Genomic DNA, 22,395 nt, shown 5'->3' with positions numbered 1-22,395 from the left:
TTCAGAACATTTCATCCTAAAGCAGAGAAATACACATTCTTCTCCAGTGCACATGGAACATTCTCTAGAATAAATCACATACTGGGACACAAATAAGCCCTCAATAAGTACAAAAAGACTGAGATCATACTGTGCATATTTTCAGACCACAAAGATATGAAACTCAGAATTAACCACAAGAAAAAAATTGGAAAGATAACAAATACTTGGAGACTAAAGAACATATATATATACACAATGGAGTATTACTCAGCAATCAAAAAGAATGAAATATTGCCATTTGCAACTACATGGATGGAACTGGAGGGTATTATGCTAAGCAAAATTAGTCAGAGAAAGACAAATATCATATGACTTCACTCATGAGGACTTCAAGATACAAAACAGGAACATAAGGGAAGGGAAGCAAAAATAATATAAAGAAAGGGAAGGGATGAAACATAAGGGACTCTTAAATATTGAGAACAAACGGAGGGATGCTGGAAAGGTTGTGGGAGGGAGGATGGGCTAAATAGGTAAGGGGCATTAAGGAATCTACTCCTGAAATCATTGTTGTACTATATTCTAACTAACTTGAATGTAAATTTAAAAAACTAAATTAAAATTTAACAAACTCCATCCTATAAAAATATATATTGCATCTTCAAAACAAGAACAGAGTGCTAGAAGAAAAGAAAGAAAGAAAGAAAGAAAGAAAGAAAGAAAGAAAGAAAGAAAGAAAGGAAGGAAGGAAGGAAGGAAGGAAGGAAGGAAGGAAGGAAGGAAGGAAGGAAGGAAGAAAGAAAGAAGAAAGGAAGGAAGGAAGGAAGGAAAGAAGGAAGGAAGAAAAGGAGAAATAGAGAGGGAGGGAAGAAGGAAGGAGGAGAGAGAGAGGAAGAAACATCTAGAGGACAAATAAAGTCCTTGAAAGTTAAAAAGCATGACAATAGAAGTGAAAAATCAATAGACATTCTGGAAGAAAGAAGGTGAGGAAGTATTCTAGAAAGTAGAGGAAAAAATCAGAGAAAAAATGGGAAAACATATTAATTGAATGAATGACAAATACAAGATGCACAGCATCCATACAACATGAAGGCCAGGAAGAGAAAATAAGGAAACCAGGAAAGAAAATATGATCTACAAAATAACCTAAGACAATTGCTCAGAACCGAAGAACATAGATTTCCAGATTGAAAGGTTCCATTATATTGGATTTTTAAGTACTTGAGGTGTGTCATCATGAAATTTCAGAATACTGGAGACTATCGTACAACCTTCCAGAAAGAAATACAGGTCACATACAAAGAACCAGAATCAGAATGGCTTCAGAGTAACCAAAAGCAATGTAATCAATACTCTAAAGGAAAATTATTTTTGATCTAGAATTCTACACCCATCCACAATATCCACCAGTGTTGGGGTGGAACAAAAACATTTTCAGGCATACAGAGTTTCAAAAAATTTCAAAAATGTTCCATGCACTGTTTCTAAGAAAGCTTATGAAGGATGTGCTCCAATAAAATAAGGGAATAGACCAAGAAAGAGGAAGGCATGGGCTTTAGGAAACAAAGGGCTTAACCCAGGAGTGAGGTAAAAGAGATTGTGGAAAAGGAAAATTCTAGAACAAGAAGTGTGCATGAGACAAAATACCATACTGACTGGAGAAGTCAGAAGGCATCAGGGGAGAGATTTCTTAAAGAGAAACCGAAAGAAAATCTAGTGGGTCTTCCCATGCTAAGAGAAGAATTGGACAACTGGGGGAAAGATGGGGGCTGATAGAGTGAGAAGTAGACAGGAAACTACGCAAACAAAGAAGCAAACATAGACAACAATTCACTAAAGAGGAGAGAACGTTGTTCGGGAAAGAGAAGTAATCATAGACTATATGCCATGGCTCAATTGTGAAAAGCATTTTCGTAGCCACGATGGAGACCAAATGTTGAAAGAACCCAAATTACAATTAGACCATATTGGTAGGGGGCGTGGAGACTCTATATGTGTGGTGGGGATAAAGGAGAAAAAGAGAATTGAACCCCCATCTCCCTAGCGCAAGGGGACCCCCAATTTCACACAAACCAAGAAACAAGATAAAAGCATATTCTTCAGAAAATGGGTGGCAGATCCAAAAGCATCAGCTGAAAGAATTGAACATATTGTTGTTATTGTTTTTCCTGAGGAAGGTTAGAACCATGAGGGCTGCTTTTCACAGACAACCCTATTTTGCTCTTTAAATCCCGAGCTTATATAACTCGATGTAAAAATGAATAATTAAAAAGAAACAAACTTCATTCACTTAAATGTTTTTCACTGCAGTGACTACTTAACAAATTATCCTAATTAAGCCAGATCTCTCCGGATTTTACAGCCCTTCTCATCTCTCTCCAAGTAAATGAATGTCCTACGCAAGAAGAGATGGTTTAACAAGCAGCCCACCCATGTCCACGTTCTCCTCTGTGTTGCAGGGGTGAGGGGCTGAGAGGTGGGATACAGGTGCAATGTGGGCTTTGCCACTGAGCTACATTCACAGAGATTTCGAAGGCAGAAGGGAGGTAACAGACTCTCCTTCATCTGGAATGGTGCATGTGGGGGACTGGACAGGCCAGAGTCACTGCCGCAGGCCACATTGTCCCCTTCTAGTCACCTCATTCAAGGCTGCATTGCTGCTGGAAAGTCGGCAGCAAATTCTTGCAAGTTGCAGACATGCTAGTGAAAGCAGCAAATTTCTACCTCCTGGAGCACCCAACTGCAGTGAGAAACCAGGAAGTGGCTGACTTTGCTCCATTAGCTCTTCCAGCAGCTAATTCCATGGAACCTCTGGAAAGCCTTGATAGAGTCATGGCTTAGTGCCCTAGGGCTTCAAAGCAAAGCTGTGCTCTATTCCAGAAGCAGCTCCTCCTTTGCTACAAGGGCTGACTATAAGAGACCAAGTGACCATGTGATCTGAACTGCCCATTGTGAACTAGATGCTGTCTGATTATCCAAGCCACGAAGGTGGCTCTGTGTGTGCAGCAGCATATCATCATCAGGTAAAAGTGACAGACCTGACACTGGTCTTAACCAGGTCCTGAAGGCAAAAGAAAGCTGTTTCGGCAGGTGCTCAGCCTCAGATTCCTAGAGTCCCTCCACTCCCTCCAGCCTCACCTATGGCTTTGTGGGGAGTCCTTGATGATCAGTCATTGAGGAAGAAACACCTGGGAGCTAGTTTATGGCTGGATCTACACAGGGTTCTGCACCCACTAGATGTAGACTACTATAGCATCATATAGACGGAAGTCTCCCTGAGGGCAGAATTTTAAGCAATATGATGAGTTGGCCCCTGGAAAGAAAGATGGATGGTCAGAGGTAGAGCTCTATGGTGATTCAGGAAGTACTAAGGGATTGGCTGGATGAATTTGAGATTCAGGAGGAACAAAAATGGAAGACTGGTAGCAAAGAGGTCCAAGAAAGGCATTTGCAGACAGACCTCTTGGAATGGGTACAGAGTGTAAGGATATCTACGTCCTGTGTGAATGCTCATCACAGGGCACCCATGGCAGAGGAAGCTTTCAATAATCTGGTTAACAAAAAGATGCAGATGTCAGCAGCCTCTTTACCAGCCACACCTGATGAGCAAGCAAAGTGGCTATGGTATCAGGGATGGAGTTCATGCATGTCCTCAACAACACAGATGTCTCTTTACCAAGACTGACCTGTACAACCTGTAGCAGAGACAACTACTGACCCCTGATAGAACACCATGGCCCAGAAGAACCAGCTGGGCACTTGGTGGAAGGCTGATTACCTGAACATTTCCCAGCATGGCAGAAGCTGCTGGAATATTTTCCTGTCCTACCTGCAGTGTTTCTGTCAGCTCTACCAACCATAGGCTTAAAAAAGCCGTATTCATTGTCATGGTATTTGCATACACAGGTTACTCCCGAATGGTCTAGAGTGCATGCCTATCTCTAGACAAATGACCCCTGCCCAGTGGTATAGAGTGCACTAACTAAAGACAAGTGATTCCCTTTGGAACAGGATGAATCAGCCTGTCAGCATTAATTAGTAAAATAATTAGATTGGTGGTTTTTACCTACTTCTGATAGCAAGGCAGATTTGAATGGTTAAGGCTGATCACATAGCTAAAGCCTGCTTATATGACCAGCTTACTATAAGATATCCTACCAGAAGTAGGCTTCCTGATAACTGAGGTGCTTCATACTCCTGAAGACTCGTCTGTCCTACGTGACCCAGAAATTTGAGGACATAGAAGTCTGTGCCTGAGATCTCTGGGTTCCTTTGTATTCACATTTATTTTCTATTGCTGCTGTGATGTATGTAGAGATGTCTATTAGATAGTCGAGTGGAGATGTAGAACAAGGAATTTGAAGTGTTGAGGGAAATATTGGTAAGGAATATGCATATTTGGAAGCCATAAACGTACTGATGAATATTGATGTTATTTAACACGGGGGTAGATGAAAACAGAGAAGAGGTCTGAAGATTGAGCCTGGGTCCCACCAACACTGACCAGGAAGAGGAGAGATACTAATAAAGGAGGTGAAGAAGGAGTCACGTGTGAGATGGGAGACGCACCAACAACTTATGGTGGCTCAATGACATTGAATTTCGTGTTTTAAGGAGAGAGTGAGCAATAGTGTCACACGCTGCTGAAAGCAAGATGTGGTCTGAGAATTGATCATAAGATCTGGCAACATGGAGATCATCTATAACCACAAAAGATGTGTTTCCAAGGAGTTGGATTAAGGAAAGAATGGACATTAAGGCAGAGAAGACAGGGAACTTAGACAATTCTTTTGAGGACCATTTGAGGAAATGGCAGGAAATGAGAGGTCACGAGAGAGATTTTTTTTTAAATGGGAGAGATTACAATATGTTTTTATGAGGATGAAAGCAATCAAGTAGGGAAGAAAAAATGTAATAGTGCAGTATCACTTGTCTCTTGTACAGTTTAAGAGTAAGTGAGAGGGGGTGGTATCCAGGACCCAAGTGGAGAGGTTGGCCTTAGTGGGGAGCATCAGCAGTTCATCCATGAGTAGAGAAGGGAGGGAGGAGTGTGTGTGGGCAGGTGTGATGGGAGCCTGCAGATGGTCTTATCTGAAGGCTTCTATTTCCTTTGTGAAATAGGAAGCAACATCATCCGTTAAGAGGGTGGATTAGGGAGGAGATGTTGGAGGTTTAACGAAAGAGGAGAAAGTGTGAAATAGATTGGAAATGCAAAGGCCCACTTGATAATGGTTGGCAAGAGTTTAAAATGACACAAATCAACATGGCGTTGTGGTGTTTTTTTCCCCTCTTCCCTAAATACATAGAACTTCTTGGGCACAAATGTGGAGCAGGTGAAGAGTCGGATTTACCTGAGGTTGATTAGCTAGCAGGGTATATCAGAGAGAGGAAAGATGAGCAGGGAGATGAGGATTCCTGCTGACATCACAACGATGGCCATGGAATCTAAGCAAGGGCAAGAGACAAGTGAGGACCTGGGGAAGGTGAGGGACAGCGTAAGGGTGAGAGGGTCAATCCTTCGAGATCCCTGTAGACTAAAAAAATTTTCAGAGTTAGAGACCTGTTGGAAGGGATGCCTGGAAAGATATGAGGTGGTGTTCCGAGAGTGTGGTGTTAGCGGGGAGGCTCTGAAGGTGGCAAAGCTACTGCTTATGACAAGGCTGAGGCATGGCCATTGGGGTGGAAGCTGAAGTGAGATCAAGAACAAGATCTTTTGCAGGCAATGATCTTGAGGAACTGACATGCCAGGGTGCAGGTGGCTTGTCTATAAAAATATTAAGGCCACTGAGAATGACCACCTTTGCTGTGGTGGGAAACAGTGAGGCAGGACCCAAAACCTTCAATGAATGATGGGGAGGGATGGGAGAATGGGGGAGTAGACTTGTGTCAAAAGAGCCGAAGAAGTCTTCCTCCCTAGGAAGGAGGAAGCAGCAATGAGGAACAGCACTGCCTGGCTCACTGCTAACCCCAGATGTAGGTAGGATTAGAGATTCAAAACAAAAACCAACCACCACTTAAGGGGAATTCTAGAAAGCAGTGTCCTGAGGGTGAGCAAGATATAATCTTCTCAACTCTAGTAACTGACTTGGCCATGCTATGCTGCGGGACATATATGGCTGTAGATGATGAGGGGACACACACACACACACACACACACACACACACACACACCATCCCAGACCCTCCTGATGCCAGATCCTCAGCACTATCTTTGCTCACCAAGGTCAACATGGCACTGGGAAGCAGGCAAAGGGCCCAGGCATCAGAAGGCCACATCATTCACTGCTGTTCCTCAACATCACCATTGTGTGGCCAGCCTAGCCATTGTCACTTGCTTCAGTCTACAGGTTGGAAAAATGAAGCTCAGAGAGTGAAGTGACTCAACAGTCCATGCAGAACCAGGAACGATCCTATGTCTTCTGAGTCTTCCCAACCCCTGCTTTGGCACTAGCCAGTCTCTCCCATTTCCCAAGGATGAGACATATCTAGAGACATTTTTTTAGAAATACACATTTCTGGGCCCCATATCTGGAGATAGGGCTCAGTAGATACGGAACATGGCCCAGGAATGAGCATATTAACAGCCACCCCAGGGATTTTTATCCTGACGGAAGTTTGGAAACACGGCAGGCCCCCACTCTGTCTTCTCTATTGACTTATTTTGTGTAGCTGAGAAAGTTACTTCATTTCTCAGGACCTCAATTTACCAGCCTTTGAATTGTGCACTGCAAAAGTGACCCATTGTTCTGTGCTAGTTTCCCAAAACTTCGTCAGTAAAAAGTCTTAATTGAAAAGCTGAGACTGTGGTGCCAGGTGGCTCAGTCGGTTAAGTGTCTGACTCTTGATTTCAGCTTAAGTCATGATCCCACAGTCTGTGAGTTCCGGCCCAACACCAGACTTGCTGCTGTAAATGCAGAGCTTACTTCAGATGCTCTGTACCACCCCCTCTGCACCTCCCCTGCTCATATTTTCTCCGTCTCAAAAAGAAATATTAAAAAAAAAAAAGAAATAATTAAAAAAGAAAACCTGGAGACCAATATTCTCACTAATGGATGGAATGAAAAATGAACACCAATGCAGAGCCCATAGTCCTCCCTGTGTGGGGGAGCTATGGGTTTTGGGGACATACTCCTTCCATCTGCATCACCTACCAGGCTGGAGTAAAGCCAAGTTGATGAACCTCTCCAAGCCTCAATCCCCACCCCCCACTCCGTGATGTGATTATAATTCATACCTACCTTGTAAGGTTTTGCAAGGTTTGGAAAATATTGTATGTAAAGGCCTATGTATAGTGTTTGTAAGGTTGGGGTTCATACGGTAGCTGCTGGTGCTAGAAGTATAGTAATGGGGGTCATTGAGATTTTTAAATGAAGCTTCATCATTCCCTAAACCAGACAAGGGAGATCTGGCCCCAGGACAAGGGCTCTTCATAATGCCCTTGTGGGTTTGAGAGCGCCAAGCCAGGAGCTGATGTTGGGAAACCCCAGAGAGCCTGTTCCAATCGATACACTAACATTTGCTTTGTCCTCAAGTCTCACGCCCATGTTGACATAATGTCCATTAGAGGCCAATGATGAGCCCGGGGAGAGTAATGGGCTGGAAGGAGGCGGCAGCATGCTGGATTTGGCACTTGAGGAGATAGTGTTTTAATCAATTGCAGGTTGTCGTTAATGTCTGGGTGAAGGCTGGGTTGAGGTCAGGTGTATTATCATGCTTGTGCCCACCTGACAAACAGCATGGGGTTCCCAGCTCAATAAGGAAGCGGCTCTCAGGGTCTCATTAGCTTCTCGGTGCCCCAATACCAAGTGTGGCCACCAGCAGGAATTTTACTCTACGAGTCATGCCCTGTGGTTGGGAACTATGGAATACCCTTCTCTCTAGACAGGGCTAAGCCACACAAAGCCAATTGGTTAAGCTGTTCAATCATTACTGAACTTGAGTCAAAGTTCTGTCCCTGAAATTCAAACTTATGGCTATTTCTCTCCCCCCCTCCCCCTTGGAAAGCAACCAAGATGCAAACAAAAGAAGGGTTGATTTGCTTTCAGCGGTGCCTCACGGTGGCCACCATTCCCTTAGGTCATTTACTTTGTGCCTGGATGGAACAGAGTAACAATAGAAGGTTATATATGTTACAGTCTGTCCACATACAGGAATGTTGTGAGGTTGTTAAAAACAGTGCTGGGCTTCCTATCATAAACCCGGAAATATCAGGCCATACAAAATATTACAAACTGTATAGACAGTGGTAGTCCATGTTTGAAAGGAAAAAAATATGTGCACACGCTCACACTGAAACAGAGAAGGGCGCGCACAAAAAAAGACTAATACTGTCCCTATGTCAGGGCTCTCAACTGTGGATGTGTAGCAATGATGCAAATTTCTGTTTCCAGTGGGGAATGACGGGTATTCTTAATGTCCTGCTTTATGACTGTCTGTCCTCTCCAAGCTGTCTTCATTAAATATACGTGTCTGGTGTAATTTTAAAAGCATAAATAATGAAGAGAGGGGCAGCCAAACAGGCTCTATAGCATTCTTTAGAATGGTTAAAAAATGACAAGATCTAAAAATCTAACAGCAAGGGGAAAGCTAAATCAAATACGGTACATTCACACAGTGGAATATTAACTGGCACTCAGATTTCATGTTGAAAAATCTCTGACACCCATGGTGCTTCGCTTGAAGCCACTACAGTCCTTTCCTTCCTGTGTGAGGGCTGAAAGGTGAGGGACCGTGCTCTCCGAGTCTGGGCTCCAGGAGGTGACCAGATTTCAAATGAACATATATTTCTGCTGCTTCTGCTGCTGCTGCTGCTCCCATGGCTGGGGCAGGGGTGCCCTGCTGCTCCGTCCCGTGCAAGGATTCTGTAAAGCGCTAAGCTTCAGAAATAAATCCCTTTCTGTTTAAAACTCAGTGCACATAGGAGAAAGATTTGCTGCCATGTTCTTTCTTTCTAAAACACGAGGTACAATACTCTATCTATAACATTATCACAGAATTGTGGGTTTTTTAAAGTTTTTATTGATTTATTTTGGGAGAGAGAGCAAATGGTGCAGAGAGAGAGAGAGAGAGAAGGAGAGAATCCAAGCAGATTCTCTAGGGATGTGGGCTAGTTCCCACAAACCGTGAGCTCATGACCTGAGCTGAAATCAAGCGTTGGACAATTATCCGACAGCCACCCAGGTGCCCCACAGCACTGTTGATAAAGAAGAAAAACCCCTAAATAGAAAAAAAAAAAAAAAAAAGAAGATTGCAACCAAAGCATAACAGCAATTGCCTTTGGGAGCTAAGACCATGAAAGAACTTATATATATATATATATATATATATATATATATATACACACACACACACATATATATACATATACATATATATACGTATACATACATATATGTATGTGTATATATGTATATGTATGTATATGTATATATATGTATATGTATATATATATGTATACGTATATATACATCTGTATTTTTTCTAGTTTTTCTTATGAGAGTATGTGTTTTTTATAATTTTTTAAAACTTAACATTTTAGGGGCTCAGTTGGTTAAGCGTCTGACTTCGGCTCAGGTCATGATCTCATAGATCATGAGTTCGAGCCCCACGTCAGGCTCTGTGCTGGGAGCCTGGAGCCTGCTTCTGATTCTGTCTCTCCCTCTCTCTGCCTCTCCCCGCTCACACTCTGTCTCTCTGTGTCTCAAAAATAAATAAGCATTAAAAACATAAACTTGAAAAAACTTAAACTTTTCAGAAGAAAGAGCAACTGTCACTTGATTCTCTCAATAGAAGGACAAGGAGGATTTTGGAGTCTCACTTCCAGCTACGTGTCCCAATGTGGGCACAGGTTGGGATTGGTGGCCTGGCTTGCCCTTGACCTCTCTTTTCTTCTCCTGTGTCTTTTCTTCCCTTTCCTATTTAATATTGACATTCATGGACACACCTTGTTTTCTAGATAGTTTCCTTCCTCCAACTCCTACATCTAAGATTAAATAATAATAAATCATGATGACGGTAAATAATGGTTATCAGAGTAGCAATCACAGGATAATAAGACAAGTGCAGACCTTTGGTCCAGGTTGAGTAAGCAGCTGGTTTATTCTGCATCCTGCATCCCTGGAGGAAGCAAACTTTTGTCCTTTGCCATCCGATGGAGCTTTCAAGCTGTGAGATAATCAACAGGAACAAGTGAAGGCAGCAAACAGAACAGCATCTTTATTTGGAAGGTGCCGCCAGAGAATGAGGTGAGGGCCGCCCCTGTGGCTACAGCCTGCATCCATCCAACCACCGCATCAGAGTGTCCGAGTACTGGCAGTTCAGGGACCAGGAGGGCCTGCAGAGAGGAAAGCAGGGAGAGTGGAGAGGCAGGGCCTCCCCAGTGTCTGAGCTCAGGATCTGCAGCTCCCACACGCCCCTGCTGGGCCCTTTACAGCCCAGCCTGGCCTCTGAGGCCTTAGTGTATCTTGAGTATGAGCCTCTTGCTAACTCCAGGGCATCCTGGCACAAATGCTGGTGCTCCCTGTGTCCGCAGCATGCTCACACTGCCCTCCACCTCTTTCCAGAAGTCCCACACCAAGAACTGCAAGCCCCTGCCCCAGGCCTACAAGAGAAGTATCCTTAACTTCTCTGAAGTGAGCATCAGAGAAGCTCTGTGACTTGCCCAGGGTCAGAGGTTGAGTCCTTGATCTGAAATGGGAATCCCTGACCTTGAGCCAGGGCCCCTTTCACCTTTCCATGCAGATGTTTCACCCGTCGCCTTTTAAACTCCCTTCTAGTTCCTCCACACTGCCTAGGGCAGCTAGACTGAGTTTTTAAAAACTTTTCTCCTGATGCCCCTAAAAGTGATCTCTCTCTTCCCAGCCCCCACACCGGTTCCCAGACCCAGGTCCTCTGCTCCCAGCCTAGAAGCTGGGGGTCACCAGGCCAGAAGCAGGCCATTAGAAACCCTGTTTAGTTAGGCCATTCCACAGCCAGGCAGGCCTCCCTGAATCTTCCAGGGTAGGGGGTCCCACAGTTAGAGAAAGGGCTGTGAACCCCTGTCCCCTCACAACTGGAAAGCAGCGGGGGAACACACACATACATATTTTCAGAAATTGCGAGGCTCTCCAGAGCCCAGGGCAGGCACTGCAGAAGGGAATCCCGTGGGCACACAGGCCCTCGGACTTCTCCTTTCCTGTCTGCCTCATCCCTGCAGAGCTGCTTGATCTGATCTTTGAAAAGACACGGCTGCTTATTACTTTAATAAGAGTTCACTTTGCTGGGATTCCTGAGCAAGTGACAAGCCCTTAATCAGCCTCATCCAGCATATCTCTCCTTAGTGCTGTACAACAAAGATGATTTTAGCTCATTAGTGCCTACCCTACAGTGCCAGCCATGCTTCTAATTAATTGGGAGAATAAAGACTGTATGAAAGATATTTTAAACACTTGGAAGACACATTAAGGCGACTCCCACTTTAAAATACAATTTATTAAATTAGAAAAATGGATTAATGAATAAGTAGCATTGAGAACACTGACTCACCATTTGAAAAACATAGGGCTGGAGCCCTACTTCACTTTTTATACTAAAATAAATTCCAAGAAGACCAAAAATTTAAATATAAAAACACAACACCATGAAACTTCTATTTTCTAGTATTAACAGAAACTTAATATAGGGCTTATTTTGTACCAGGCACTGTCCTATATATTATTTTATTTTTTAACTTTTTTAATAATTTACTTTTGAGACAGGGAGAGAGAGCATGTATGTGTGAGCAAGGGAGTGGCAGAGAACGTGGGGATCAGAGGATCTAAAGAAAGTTCCAGGCTCCATGCTGACAGCAGAGACCCCAGTGTGGGGCTTGAACCCACAAACCATGAGATCATGACCTGAGCCGAAGTCAGACGCTAAACTGACTGAGACACCTAGGCACCTGGCACTGTTCTAATATAAAAGAAAACATGGCTTAATTTCTCTACAAACCTGGGGTGCTGTTTCATATTTTCACAAAATATTGAGGGATTTGATTCTGTAAAAATGTAAAACTCCTATATGAAGAAGCACCATAAACAAAGTCAAATTACAAACAGCAAACCTGAAAAAAGTAGTTCACAAAGATCGTGTGATGAAGTTCTAATAACCCTAATTTATAAAGGACACATTTATTTATTTGAGAGGGGCAGAGAGTGTAGGATCCCACTAGTTTCACACTACAGATATGCAAAGACCAAGATTAGGCCAAGATTAGGATTAAAGATAATGGGTGGGAGCACCTGGGTGGCTCAGCTGGTTAAGTGTCCAACTCTCGGTTTTGGCTCAGGTCAAAATCTCAGGGTTGTGGATTCAAGCCTCGCATTGGGCTCTGTGCTGACAGCCCGAAGCCAGCTTGGGATTCTCTGTCTCTCCTGTCTCTCTGCCCTTCTCAAATAAATAAACTTAAAAAAATTTTTTTTAATAAAAATATAGTGGGCGAAGGTCATTAACATAGACTATTAGAAAATGTACCACTTACCATGCTCCCATCCCGTCTTTTTCTTTTACGATCTTCTTAACACATTCAATTGTCTTCTTCAAATCTGGATTCAGTAAAGCTGGGGAAAAAATGAAGTGGAACAAAACGACTCCACAACTTGGCAGCTAAGTCTGAGTGATGTCAGGGAAGGTACAGGTGCTCACATTTAGAGAGGCTCCCATACGATTCCAAGGATAAATCTATCCCTAGATTTTTCTCAGACAACACTGGGAGGTAGTAGCATGTGGTAATCTTTTACTAAATCTATTGATTTTTTTCTTGTAATTCTTATAATAATATTTTCATTAAAAATGTTTGGGTATAGTGCATATACTATGCAAAGCAATCTGAGAAGCGATGCAGACAGAATGGTGAGCACAGTAAATCTGTCCCTGACTTCCTAGAGCCTGCAGTCTGAGAGAGGGCGATAAAGACCCTCGCAATTATAATACAAGCGCATCTGGCGTGATGGGGGAATGCAGCTTGGTGTGGGAGCTGATGAGTGGGGGCACCGCATTCAGGCCTGCGGGGTCAGGGAAGGGTCATTGGACCATGTGACATCTAAAAGAGTAAGGAAAAGGAGTGGAGGAATCACAGAAAGAAAACTGTTCCAGGCAGAAGAAACAGAGGTCCCCTGAGGAACCAGCATGACTAGGCATTGATCATCCCATTCTCTCCTTTGAATGGGGAAGCCAAGACTTCCCACTGGGGTTACTGCAATAGCTTCCTTCATGACTACACTTTGTCTCCTCCTTTCCCTAACACACTCTGATTGCTTTCCCTTAAAACAGTATTTCAGTGCCCCCTTGGCTGTAAAATAAACCCCCAAATCCTTGGCAAGAGTCCAACTTTGCCCCCCTATGCCCTCCCACTTCCACAACCTTACCCTTCCATCACCTTCCTCCATGACCCCACCATTAGAGACCTGCCAAGGGGCAGGAGACAAAGCTATTGTCATCCTGAAAGTGGGTGCTTTACCCCTGATACCCACAGCTTGGGAATCATATGCAGTTCCTCTTCCTGGACTTTATTCATGCTCATCTCCCAACCTGGATCAGCTCAACTAAATAGGACAGTCCTTAAAAGTCTGCCACTGACCACCATGCTCACTGCTTGGTGAGCTTGGGCCTGTTAGGTTTCTCCTTTCGTCTTGGCTACCAGAAAGCTCAGGGTGACTGCGCCCTGTTCCCTTTTCTGAATAAAATGTCATTTTGATGCAGCACTTAGCCACTAAATACATATATATATATAACTACACAAACATACATATGTGCACACATAGATACACATGTGCATACACACTTACACATGTGCATACACACACACGTGTGTGTGTGTATGCACGTGTCCTAATCCTCAGCTGCTGTGTAAATTATTTGAATGAAGTTGTGTTCATCACGCATCAGGCAGTATACCAGACACCATGCTTAGTGCTTATGTACATTAGCTGCAGTACATTAAGAACTCAACAAAAGCCCTGTGAGGTAGGTACTCTTATTGCCACCAGTTTACAGATAAAAAGCTAAGGCTCAGATCACATAACCAGTGAGAGGTGGAGCCAAGATTCTGTGTGGCCTCAAAGCCAGATAGACCTGCCACATGAGGACAGGATAAAATCCCGCTGAACTGCTCCCAGGACTTAGCACAGGGCCTAGTACCTCTCTATGGTGCCTTGCTTCCTGGTGGCTCAAGGAAATCCTGCTGGCTTGTGGCTACAAATTCCCAAAGAGACTGTTTCCCCCTCTTTTTAGAATGTCTTTGCTTTCAGAACATTCTAGCTCATCTCTTCCAGCTGACAGTGCAGCTCTCGGAGTGTCTCCGGCGCACCTCCTTGCCTTGCTCAGGCCCCATCTACACGATGACCTCAAACCTTTGCCTTAGGCCACAGGGAATCAGCTGATGTCCCCAAGTTCACCATCCCCTTCAATCTTCATTTATCTGCCTGGATTCTTGCTCCTGATTTTAGCCTGTAGGGGTTTTCCTTTCTTGCCAGGTCAACCAGGGACTATAGATTTCTTTTTTAAGTGGGCTCCACACCCAATAAGGAGCTTGAACTCAAGACCCTGAGATCAAGAGTCACGTGCTCTATCAACTGAGGCATTCAGTCACCCCAGGTTTAATTTTTCACATTTTATCTAGTGGGAGGATTTTTTAAAAGATATTGAACCATATTTTCATCACAGCACTCAGTACCCCCTCTATTACAGATAGTTATTTGTTTCTCCAGTCAGATTCTGGCAATCAACGAATCAATGAATCAATCGATTAATCTTTTTATGAGATATATATCTATTTGGTTTCTCTTTTTGGCTTGGCTACCAGGAAGCTCAGGGAGACACTGAATGGAATGATACATACATTATCCCCCTGAATGCTCACAGCAACCTTAGAAAGTAGTTAATGTTGTCCTCACTTCACAGATGAGGGAGCTCTAGGGAGTGACTCGCACAAGTCATGCCGTGCACCCGTAAGGGGAGCAGCTGGGAATCCCACTGGGAATCCCAAGGGTGTTTTCTGCACCTTTCACTCCTTCTTGGCAATACCGCCTGACCTTGAATCTGGGAACGGTCTCACTCCTGTTTGTAGCCCCAAGGACGGGCATGGGGCCCCATACCAAGCAGGACTCTCCTGGCCCACATAAGAAGTCTTTACCATGACCTCCCCACTCTGTCTCCTAATGACCCAGCTCGGCACCCATAGGTTCTAGAACACTTCTCATTTATCACGGGGGAGGCAGGTGTGCTCGTTAGGGAGACACTGAGAACACTGGGCCCTTAGACCTTCCTGGAGCCGAATGACAGCCCCAGGTGCCAGAGGGAGCTCTGCTGCACCCTGTCGATTCAGCCCTGACCCAGGAGTCAACCTGCTTGGGTTTGCCTCTCAACAATACCTCCTACCAGCTGTGTGGCTTTGGGCATGTACTAACCCTCTCTGGACCTCAGTTTCCCCATTTGTAGAATGGGGATAATAATGATGCCCTCGTCATGGGTGCCTTTGTGAATATTACACGGATTCAGATCCATGAAGAGCTTACGGGAGTACCCGGCAGGCTGCCCGCACTACAGTGGCAACTTCAGGAGACCTGGCACTCAGTGGGTGCTCAGCAAGTGGTAGGATGATGGAACCCTGGGCAAGTGCAAACCCTTGACCACAGGGACTCGGGACCCCCTGAGAGCGGCAGGGAAAGCTCCCCTTGGAAGAGCTTACTCCTGTCTCCTTTCTGTGACCCCTTCGCCTGTCCACGTGGCAGCAACCGTTCCTCTTGAAGTAGAACGTTGTGCCCAGGTGTGGGCAAAACGAGGCCCCCGCAGAGGCCTCTGCGCTAACCCTTCAGGCTCAGGTGGGCTCCGATGCCCACGGCCTCTCCTCCGCCTCCTCTCGACATTTCTGATGCCTCCTCTGTCTCTCTGGATGGGCACCTCCACTACTCTTTGGACAGCTCAGCCTGCTGTCTCTGTAGCCCCGTCTCCAGGCCCGCCTCCTCCCTGCTCTAACCCTGCAAACTCCGGCCACCCCGAGGACAGGCCTCGGGAGCGTGTGCTGCAGCCCCCGTGCCCGGTGCCCGGGTGTGGCACAGAGGGAGGGGACCTACCGGAGCAGGACACGTGGCAGCGGTTCCCGCCTGTGTCGCACCAGTCACGGTTGGGGATCTGAAAGAGGCCGTAGCCGGTGTAGTCACGTTGGAAGTTCTCATAGACGGCCGTGGGGTTGAACTTGCTCTCAAAATAAGCCAGGCACACCCCTGAGATGGAACAGGAGGCGGGTGGCTAGGAGGAAGGCAGAGCTGGGGATGCCTGGGCAGAGGCCAGAGGAGAAGGGGGTGAGGAGAGGAGGGGCTTAGAGGGGCCTACTCACAGTTTGCAAGGCTGTAGCCCTCGAAATAATCCAGGCCTCCTTCTTTGAGCTTCTTAGCCACCACGCAGCGCCCCATGATAGCCCCGCCACTTGGGACCACGAGGTAGCCAATGAGGGAAAGGACCATGGAGACCTTCATCTTCTCAGGCTCCTGGCAGCTCAGGTGAGCTGGCCGAGTCACCGAGAATTCCTGCCAGGACCCCTGGTTTCTCTGAAGGGAAAGGGTGGGGGTCTGCAAGTCAGTGTGTTTCAGAAAAAGGGGAGTCTCCCCTGGCTTAACCGGGATACTTCTTCCCACCCTAATCCTCTGCTTCAGGTCACTGCAAACCCTGCCTCTCTTCCTCTACTTGACCCCCTATTTCCTAAGGAAATTGCTCTTGTGAAGGTCACACCCGCGCATTCTTTCCCTCCAACAAAACCCAATGGCGTCAAAATCTCTCTTCCCATTTATTACGCAAGTAGAACTTGTTTATTAGGTACAAGTTAGAAAACAGAAAGAGAAGGAAAAACTTCATTGTGGTCCCACCTCTCAAGCACTGTTATTACGTTGAATATTTCCACCCCTGCATTTTATCCTAGAATATATTCAGAGTCTCACCCTTTCCACAATCTTGTCCCCAGATAGTCTACAAGTCAAGCTCTGCTGAGCTTTTCTCTGGCCGTCCACACAAGGAGACCAATGCCAGTCCAGCCCAGGCCTGCCACATAGCAGGCGGGTTCTCGCTGACAAAAGCAGGCAAGTCCCTGTGCGTCACAATTCCTGTGCTTTCTCATCTGTGAGAATGGGGGGTCATGTGTGGGGTGTGGAGTTCTTCCTTCTCCGTTTCTGTTGTCACCATCTAAACCCCCTCATCACCATCCCATTAACCACCCTCATCATCATCCCCTGAACCTCTCTCATCTCCTGACCCACCTCATCACCAAACCTTAAACCTCTATCATCAGCATCCCCTTGTTATGCCGAGAGACACAGAGGCCAACCGAGATTACCGAAGCTGAATTAAGGGGCGCCTGGGTGGCTCAGTCGGTTAAGTGCCTGACTTTGGCTCAGGTCATGATCTCATGGTTTGTGGGTTCAAGCCCCGAGTCGGGTTCTGTGCTGACAGCTACTCAGAGCCTGGAGCCTGCTTCAGATTCTGTCTCCTCTCTCTGACCTTGCCCTGCTCACACTGTCTCTCTCTCTCTCTCAGAAATAAATAAAGCATTAAAAAAAATTTTTTTTAAATAAGATGAAGCCGAATTAAGTCTTTATTACCGGCTGGGACCGCACAGAGTTAACACAGAACTCTAAATATGTGGCCCTGAGTCCAAGGGCTTAGGGCTTTTCATAATGAGCAACAGGGAAGTGGGAAGTACAAAAGCAGAACTGAGCGGTTATTGTGAAAAGGCTACAAAATGATAAAGAGAGCAGCCCTTATCCTGGTGTGTAGGAAAACATTTATAATTTTGAAGACAAGGTTTAGGGTTCTGGGGAGTTCTAAGGGAATAGCCATTATCTCAAGGACAAAGTATGCAAACTGTGTCATAAACAACCAGTAGCACAAGACATTAACCCTTGACCTCTTATTTGTTTTCTGCCTTACACCTGAGGATAGTTATGTAGGTAACTCTGAGTGCAGGCCCAGAAAGTAAACTCTGGGTCAGGATGGAAGGACGTGGCTAAATTCATGTGCAACACCCTGAACCTCCTTCTGCACCTTCACCTAAACCTCCCTCATCACCATCCCCTGAACCTCCTTCTGCACCTTCACCTAAACCTCCCTCATCACCATCCCCTGAACCTCCTTCTGCACCTTCACCAAACCTCCCTCATCACCATCCCCTGAACCTCCTTCTGCACCTTCACCAAACCTCCCTCATCACCATCCCCTGAACCTCCTTCTGCACCTTCACCTAAAGCCCTCTCATCACTGCAAGCTGTAGTCCAGCCTCTTTGTCCCCACTATTCCAGGCAGTGTTTATTTTTCCTTTCCTAAGTTTATATATTTATTTTGAGAGAGAGAGAGAGAAAGGAATTGAATCTCAAGCAGTCTCCACACTGTCACCATGGAGCCTAGCTAGGGGCTCGAACCCACAAACTGTGAGATCATGATCTGAGCCAAAATCAAGAGTCTGATGCTTAACCTACTGGGCCACCCAGGCACCCCAAGGTGGTGTTTTCAAACATGAGTGAGGAATGGCCCCAACGCATGTACAAATGTTACTTTTGGAATGCTTCTAGTTTCCTAGCCCTTATCATAGCAAACCCACACTTGGCTTTCTAAGCCCTCCATAATCTGGCCTTACCCTGTCCTCCCTCCATCAGGAGGAATCCTTCAGTCAGCTCTGAATTCTCACGTTGCTCCTTTTCTGTTCCTCTCTGCACCTCCCTGCCCCCCACCCCACTACCCGTGCCCCTTCACCTTAGTATCTCCACTCATGGCTCTTCCCAATCCTGCCATGCTTTTCCCCACCCAAACACTGCTCCATCTTCAGATGTCCACTACAGGTGCCACCTCCTTGAAGACTTATGCAATCCTGGATGAACATTCCCACTCTGAGCCCCTACTGCCCTCAGAGTCACCTCCAGACCACCTTGCAGGTGATTGTCCTGTTCTGTGCTGTGTCCTGTCTCTCAGACTAGAATGTGCAATTGGAAATGACACACATCTTCTTCCTGGCAAGCCCTACAATCCCCAACACTGCGGAAACAGATATTAATTAGACAACTAATTGCATCCTCCTGTTTGTTATCATCCACAGGTGTATGCGTGTCCTCCAGCCTACATTCACTTGCACAAGGGGTTCTTGACCTGGGCACTTAGGCTGGAATATCCTTTTTCCTGGGGGCTGGTCTATGCATTGGGGTTTATTTGGGAACACACCTGCCTTGAGGCGCCAGTAGCTCCTCCCCTTCAGTTGTGACAAACAAAAATGTCTTCATACACTGCCAAACGTCTCCTGGTGAACAAAGGTGTCCCCTGTTGAGAACTAATGACACAAATGTCTAACTTGGGAAAAGGTTAGAAATAAATGAATACTTTCCTGAATTCGAAGCATTTTACTATTCAACATTTGTTTAAACTCTCAAGTCACATGATTGGTTACAGACCTCACCGTTATATGACATTTTAGAGGAGGACTTAGCATTTAAGTGCTCAGGCTTGGGAGTCGGATTGTCTGGGTTCAAATTCTGACTTTACCCTGTAATAGCTGGGATTTTAGGGATCCCAGGAATGATCGAAGAGAGTTACTCAGCCTCTCTGTACCTCATCTAAATAATGATTAAAATGAAACTTACTTAATTGTGTTGATTTAAAAAGGAAATGAGTCAAATATGCAAAGTATATAATCCCCAGAAGACATGTGTCTTTCTGAGCTGTGGTCACCCTCCTTGCCTTTACCTTAATAACAAAATTCCAATGCATGTTGGAAGAGAAGTTCATGTTTACATTTTCCAGCAGAGCAAAGGATATTTTCAGGTGATATCTGTCTCCCAGACTCATAAAAGGCATGCTGAGTCCTCCGTCCTAACCTCTTAGTGATTTCACTGGGAGTCCTGACTCCTGCTCTATCAGTTTCTCCACGTCCCGCCATCTCCTCTGCCACCATCCCAGTCCAGAAGTCACAATTACCTGTGACTTCTGTAGAGGTTTCTAGATGCACTCTGAAACCCTACAGTCCTCTCCTCTTCCCCCATCCCTGTTACCCACACAACAATAGAAAGTCTTTTTTAAAAACATATATCCAGTCATATCACCCACCTCCAGTGGGTTCCCCTGACACTTTAAATGAGATCCAACTTCTCAACCAGGCCAACAAGACCCTTCCTGCTCTATCCTTTGAACACCTCTCCAGTCTGATTTCACACCTCTCTTTCCGCCATGCTCACAGTCATGACCTGAGCTGAAATCAAGAGTCAGACACTTAACCAGCAAAGCCACCCAGGCACCCCTTTCATCTGCTGTTTCTTCTGCCTGGAATAGGACTCCCCCAATCACCACCCAGCTTGCTTTTTGTGGTCATGGTCTCAGCTCAAAAATTATCTCAGTATCTCCTCTGATCACTGCTCCATCACAGAAAATCATTTCTTTTTTTCTTCATAACATAAGTCAGTTTCAGAAATTACCTGGTTCATTTATTTGTTCCTCTATCTCCCATACCAGAGAGTAAGCACCCAGAATGCAGAAACCTAGTCTGTTTTGTTCTCTGCTTTATCTCCAGAACTTAGAACAGAGCCTGGTGTATAGTAGGTGCTCTGAATCTCTGTTGAATGAATGAATGAATGAATGAATGAATGAATGCCAACTCTTCCCAACAGAACTGTCATTGTATAAGCAATAAATGGATTTCTGAGTGTCTCTTGCACCTGGGTATCACCATAACTGTGCTGGTTCCTGCCCGTCCAGGAACTTACCAGTTCACCAGTCCTTCTGTAGACCTTGGTGCCTCCACACAGGAGGGGAGGAGCAGCCACTGCGGCAGCTTTGACCTTTATTGCAGGAAAGTTGCTCTAGGCACTCAGTTCCCTGGGCTTTTCAGATTCCACTTCCTTGGTAACCTGCTTACCTCCACCCAAGAGCTTCTAAACCCCAAGTGCTTCTCCATAACGTGCTCTTCTAGAATCTTTTCTATGACATCAGTTGCTATACCCAAGAATATTCTGAAGCAGGCAGGGTCTGTCACCAACACTGTATTAGTTTTCTATCATTGCTGTACCAAACAAGCTACATCAAACTTAGCAGCTGAAGCTACACAAACTTATTATATTAAAGTTTTGTAGGAGAGAACCTATTCCATTGCTCATTCAGGCTGTTGGCAGAATAAAGATCCTTCAAGAAGGTATGGTTTATCTATACAATGGAATACTACATGGCAATGAGAAACAATGAAATCTGGCCATGTGTAGCAACATGGATGGACCTTGAGGGTTTTATGCTGAGTGAAATAAGTCAGGCAGAGAAGGACAGATACCATATGTTTGCACGTATAGGAGGATTAGGAGGAACTTAATGGAGGACCTTGGGGGAGAAGAAGGGGGAAAATAGTGGGGGAGAGGGAGGGAGGCAAACCATGAGAGACTCTTGTATGCTGAGAACAAACTGAGAACTGATGGGTATGGGGGGTGGGGAGGGGAGTGATGGGCATGGAGGAGGGCACTTGTGGGGATGAGCACTGGGTGTTATATGGAAACCAACTTGACAATAAACTATTAAAACAAAAAAGAATAAAGATCCTTGTAACTGTAGGGCCAAGATCCCATTTCCTTGCTAACTGTAAGCTGAGGGCCGTTCCCAGGGGCCATCTGCATTCCTTGATGCCACCTCCCGTCCCCTATCTTCAAAACCAGCAATGATGGGTCAAAACTCTCTCATGCTTTGACTCCCTCCTTCTTTTTCTAATGTTGTTGTATCTCAGACTCACCTTTATTTTAAGTATTTATTAATGTTTATTTATTTTAGAGAGAGAAACACCAAGAGTGTGAGTGGGAGAGGGGTGGGGGGAGGGGTGTGGACACAGAATCTGAAGCAGGTTCCAGGCTCTGAGCTGTCAGCACAAAGCTTGATGGGGCACTTGACCCCACGAACTGTGAGATCATGACCTGAGCCAAAGTTGGACACACTTAATCTACTGAGCCACCCAGGTGCCCCTCTGGCTCACCTTTCTGCCTTTTCTCTTCCTTATAAAGACTTGTGTGATTAGATTGGCCCACCCAGATATCCAAGATAAGCTCCCCATCTCCAGGTCCTTTCTTTCTTGTCATGTAAATAACATGTTCAGAGGTTTCAGGTGTAAGGGAATGGAGATCTTTGGAGGACCACTATTCTGCCTATCATAGCATCCTTGCAGATCCCCACAAAACTGCCATCTAGTAGGGAGCAGTGGGAGAAGCCACTGTTTTGTTCATCTAGTCACAATGGGGTCATGGTCAAGGACATCTGCATTTGTGAGATGAGGGCACCAGATTGGGTTATCTTTAAAATTCCTTCTAGCTCCAAAGAGTTAAAAGATGTTGAAATGATTGACAATAATGCTAGACTTTTGAACACACTGAAGTCCTTCTGGCTGGCTCGATTATGACT

General features: G+C 45.3%; 1 protein-coding gene across 8 annotated transcripts; it reads right to left on the bottom strand.

Annotated features, from left to right (window-relative positions):
• Positions 1-10,050: 10,050 nt before the first annotated feature.
• On the bottom strand, positions 10,051-22,099 carry LYZL4 (lysozyme like 4). 8 transcript variants are annotated; one of them, XM_039230380.1, is made up of 6 exons: positions 21,974-22,006; positions 19,198-19,303; positions 16,334-16,544; positions 16,071-16,220; positions 12,479-12,557; positions 10,051-10,315 (listed from the first exon to the last, which is right to left on the bottom strand). In XM_039230380.1, the coding sequence occupies exons 3-6, from the start codon at positions 16,470-16,472 to the stop codon at positions 10,246-10,248; spliced, it is 438 nt and encodes a 145-aa protein (XP_039086311.1). In that variant the 5' UTR covers positions 16,473-16,544; positions 19,198-19,303; positions 21,974-22,006; the 3' UTR covers positions 10,051-10,245. The 8 variants fall into 8 exon arrangements, with proteins under 8 accessions (XP_039086311.1, XP_039086309.1, XP_039086310.1 ...); XM_039230378.1 differs by lacking the exon at positions 21,974-22,006 and adding an exon at positions 20,730-20,912; XM_039230379.1 differs by lacking the exon at positions 21,974-22,006 and adding an exon at positions 20,730-20,912 and having other exon boundaries at positions 19,198-19,273.
• Positions 22,100-22,395: the final 296 nt, after the last annotated feature.

This window comes from Hyaena hyaena, unplaced genomic scaffold, assembly GCF_003009895.1.
Source record: "Hyaena hyaena isolate Hyena2069 unplaced genomic scaffold, ASM300989v1 scaffold_45, whole genome shotgun sequence".
NCBI classification, from domain to species: domain Eukaryota; kingdom Metazoa; phylum Chordata; class Mammalia; order Carnivora; family Hyaenidae; genus Hyaena; species Hyaena hyaena.
This window is presented reverse-complemented; position numbering and strand designations above follow the sequence as displayed.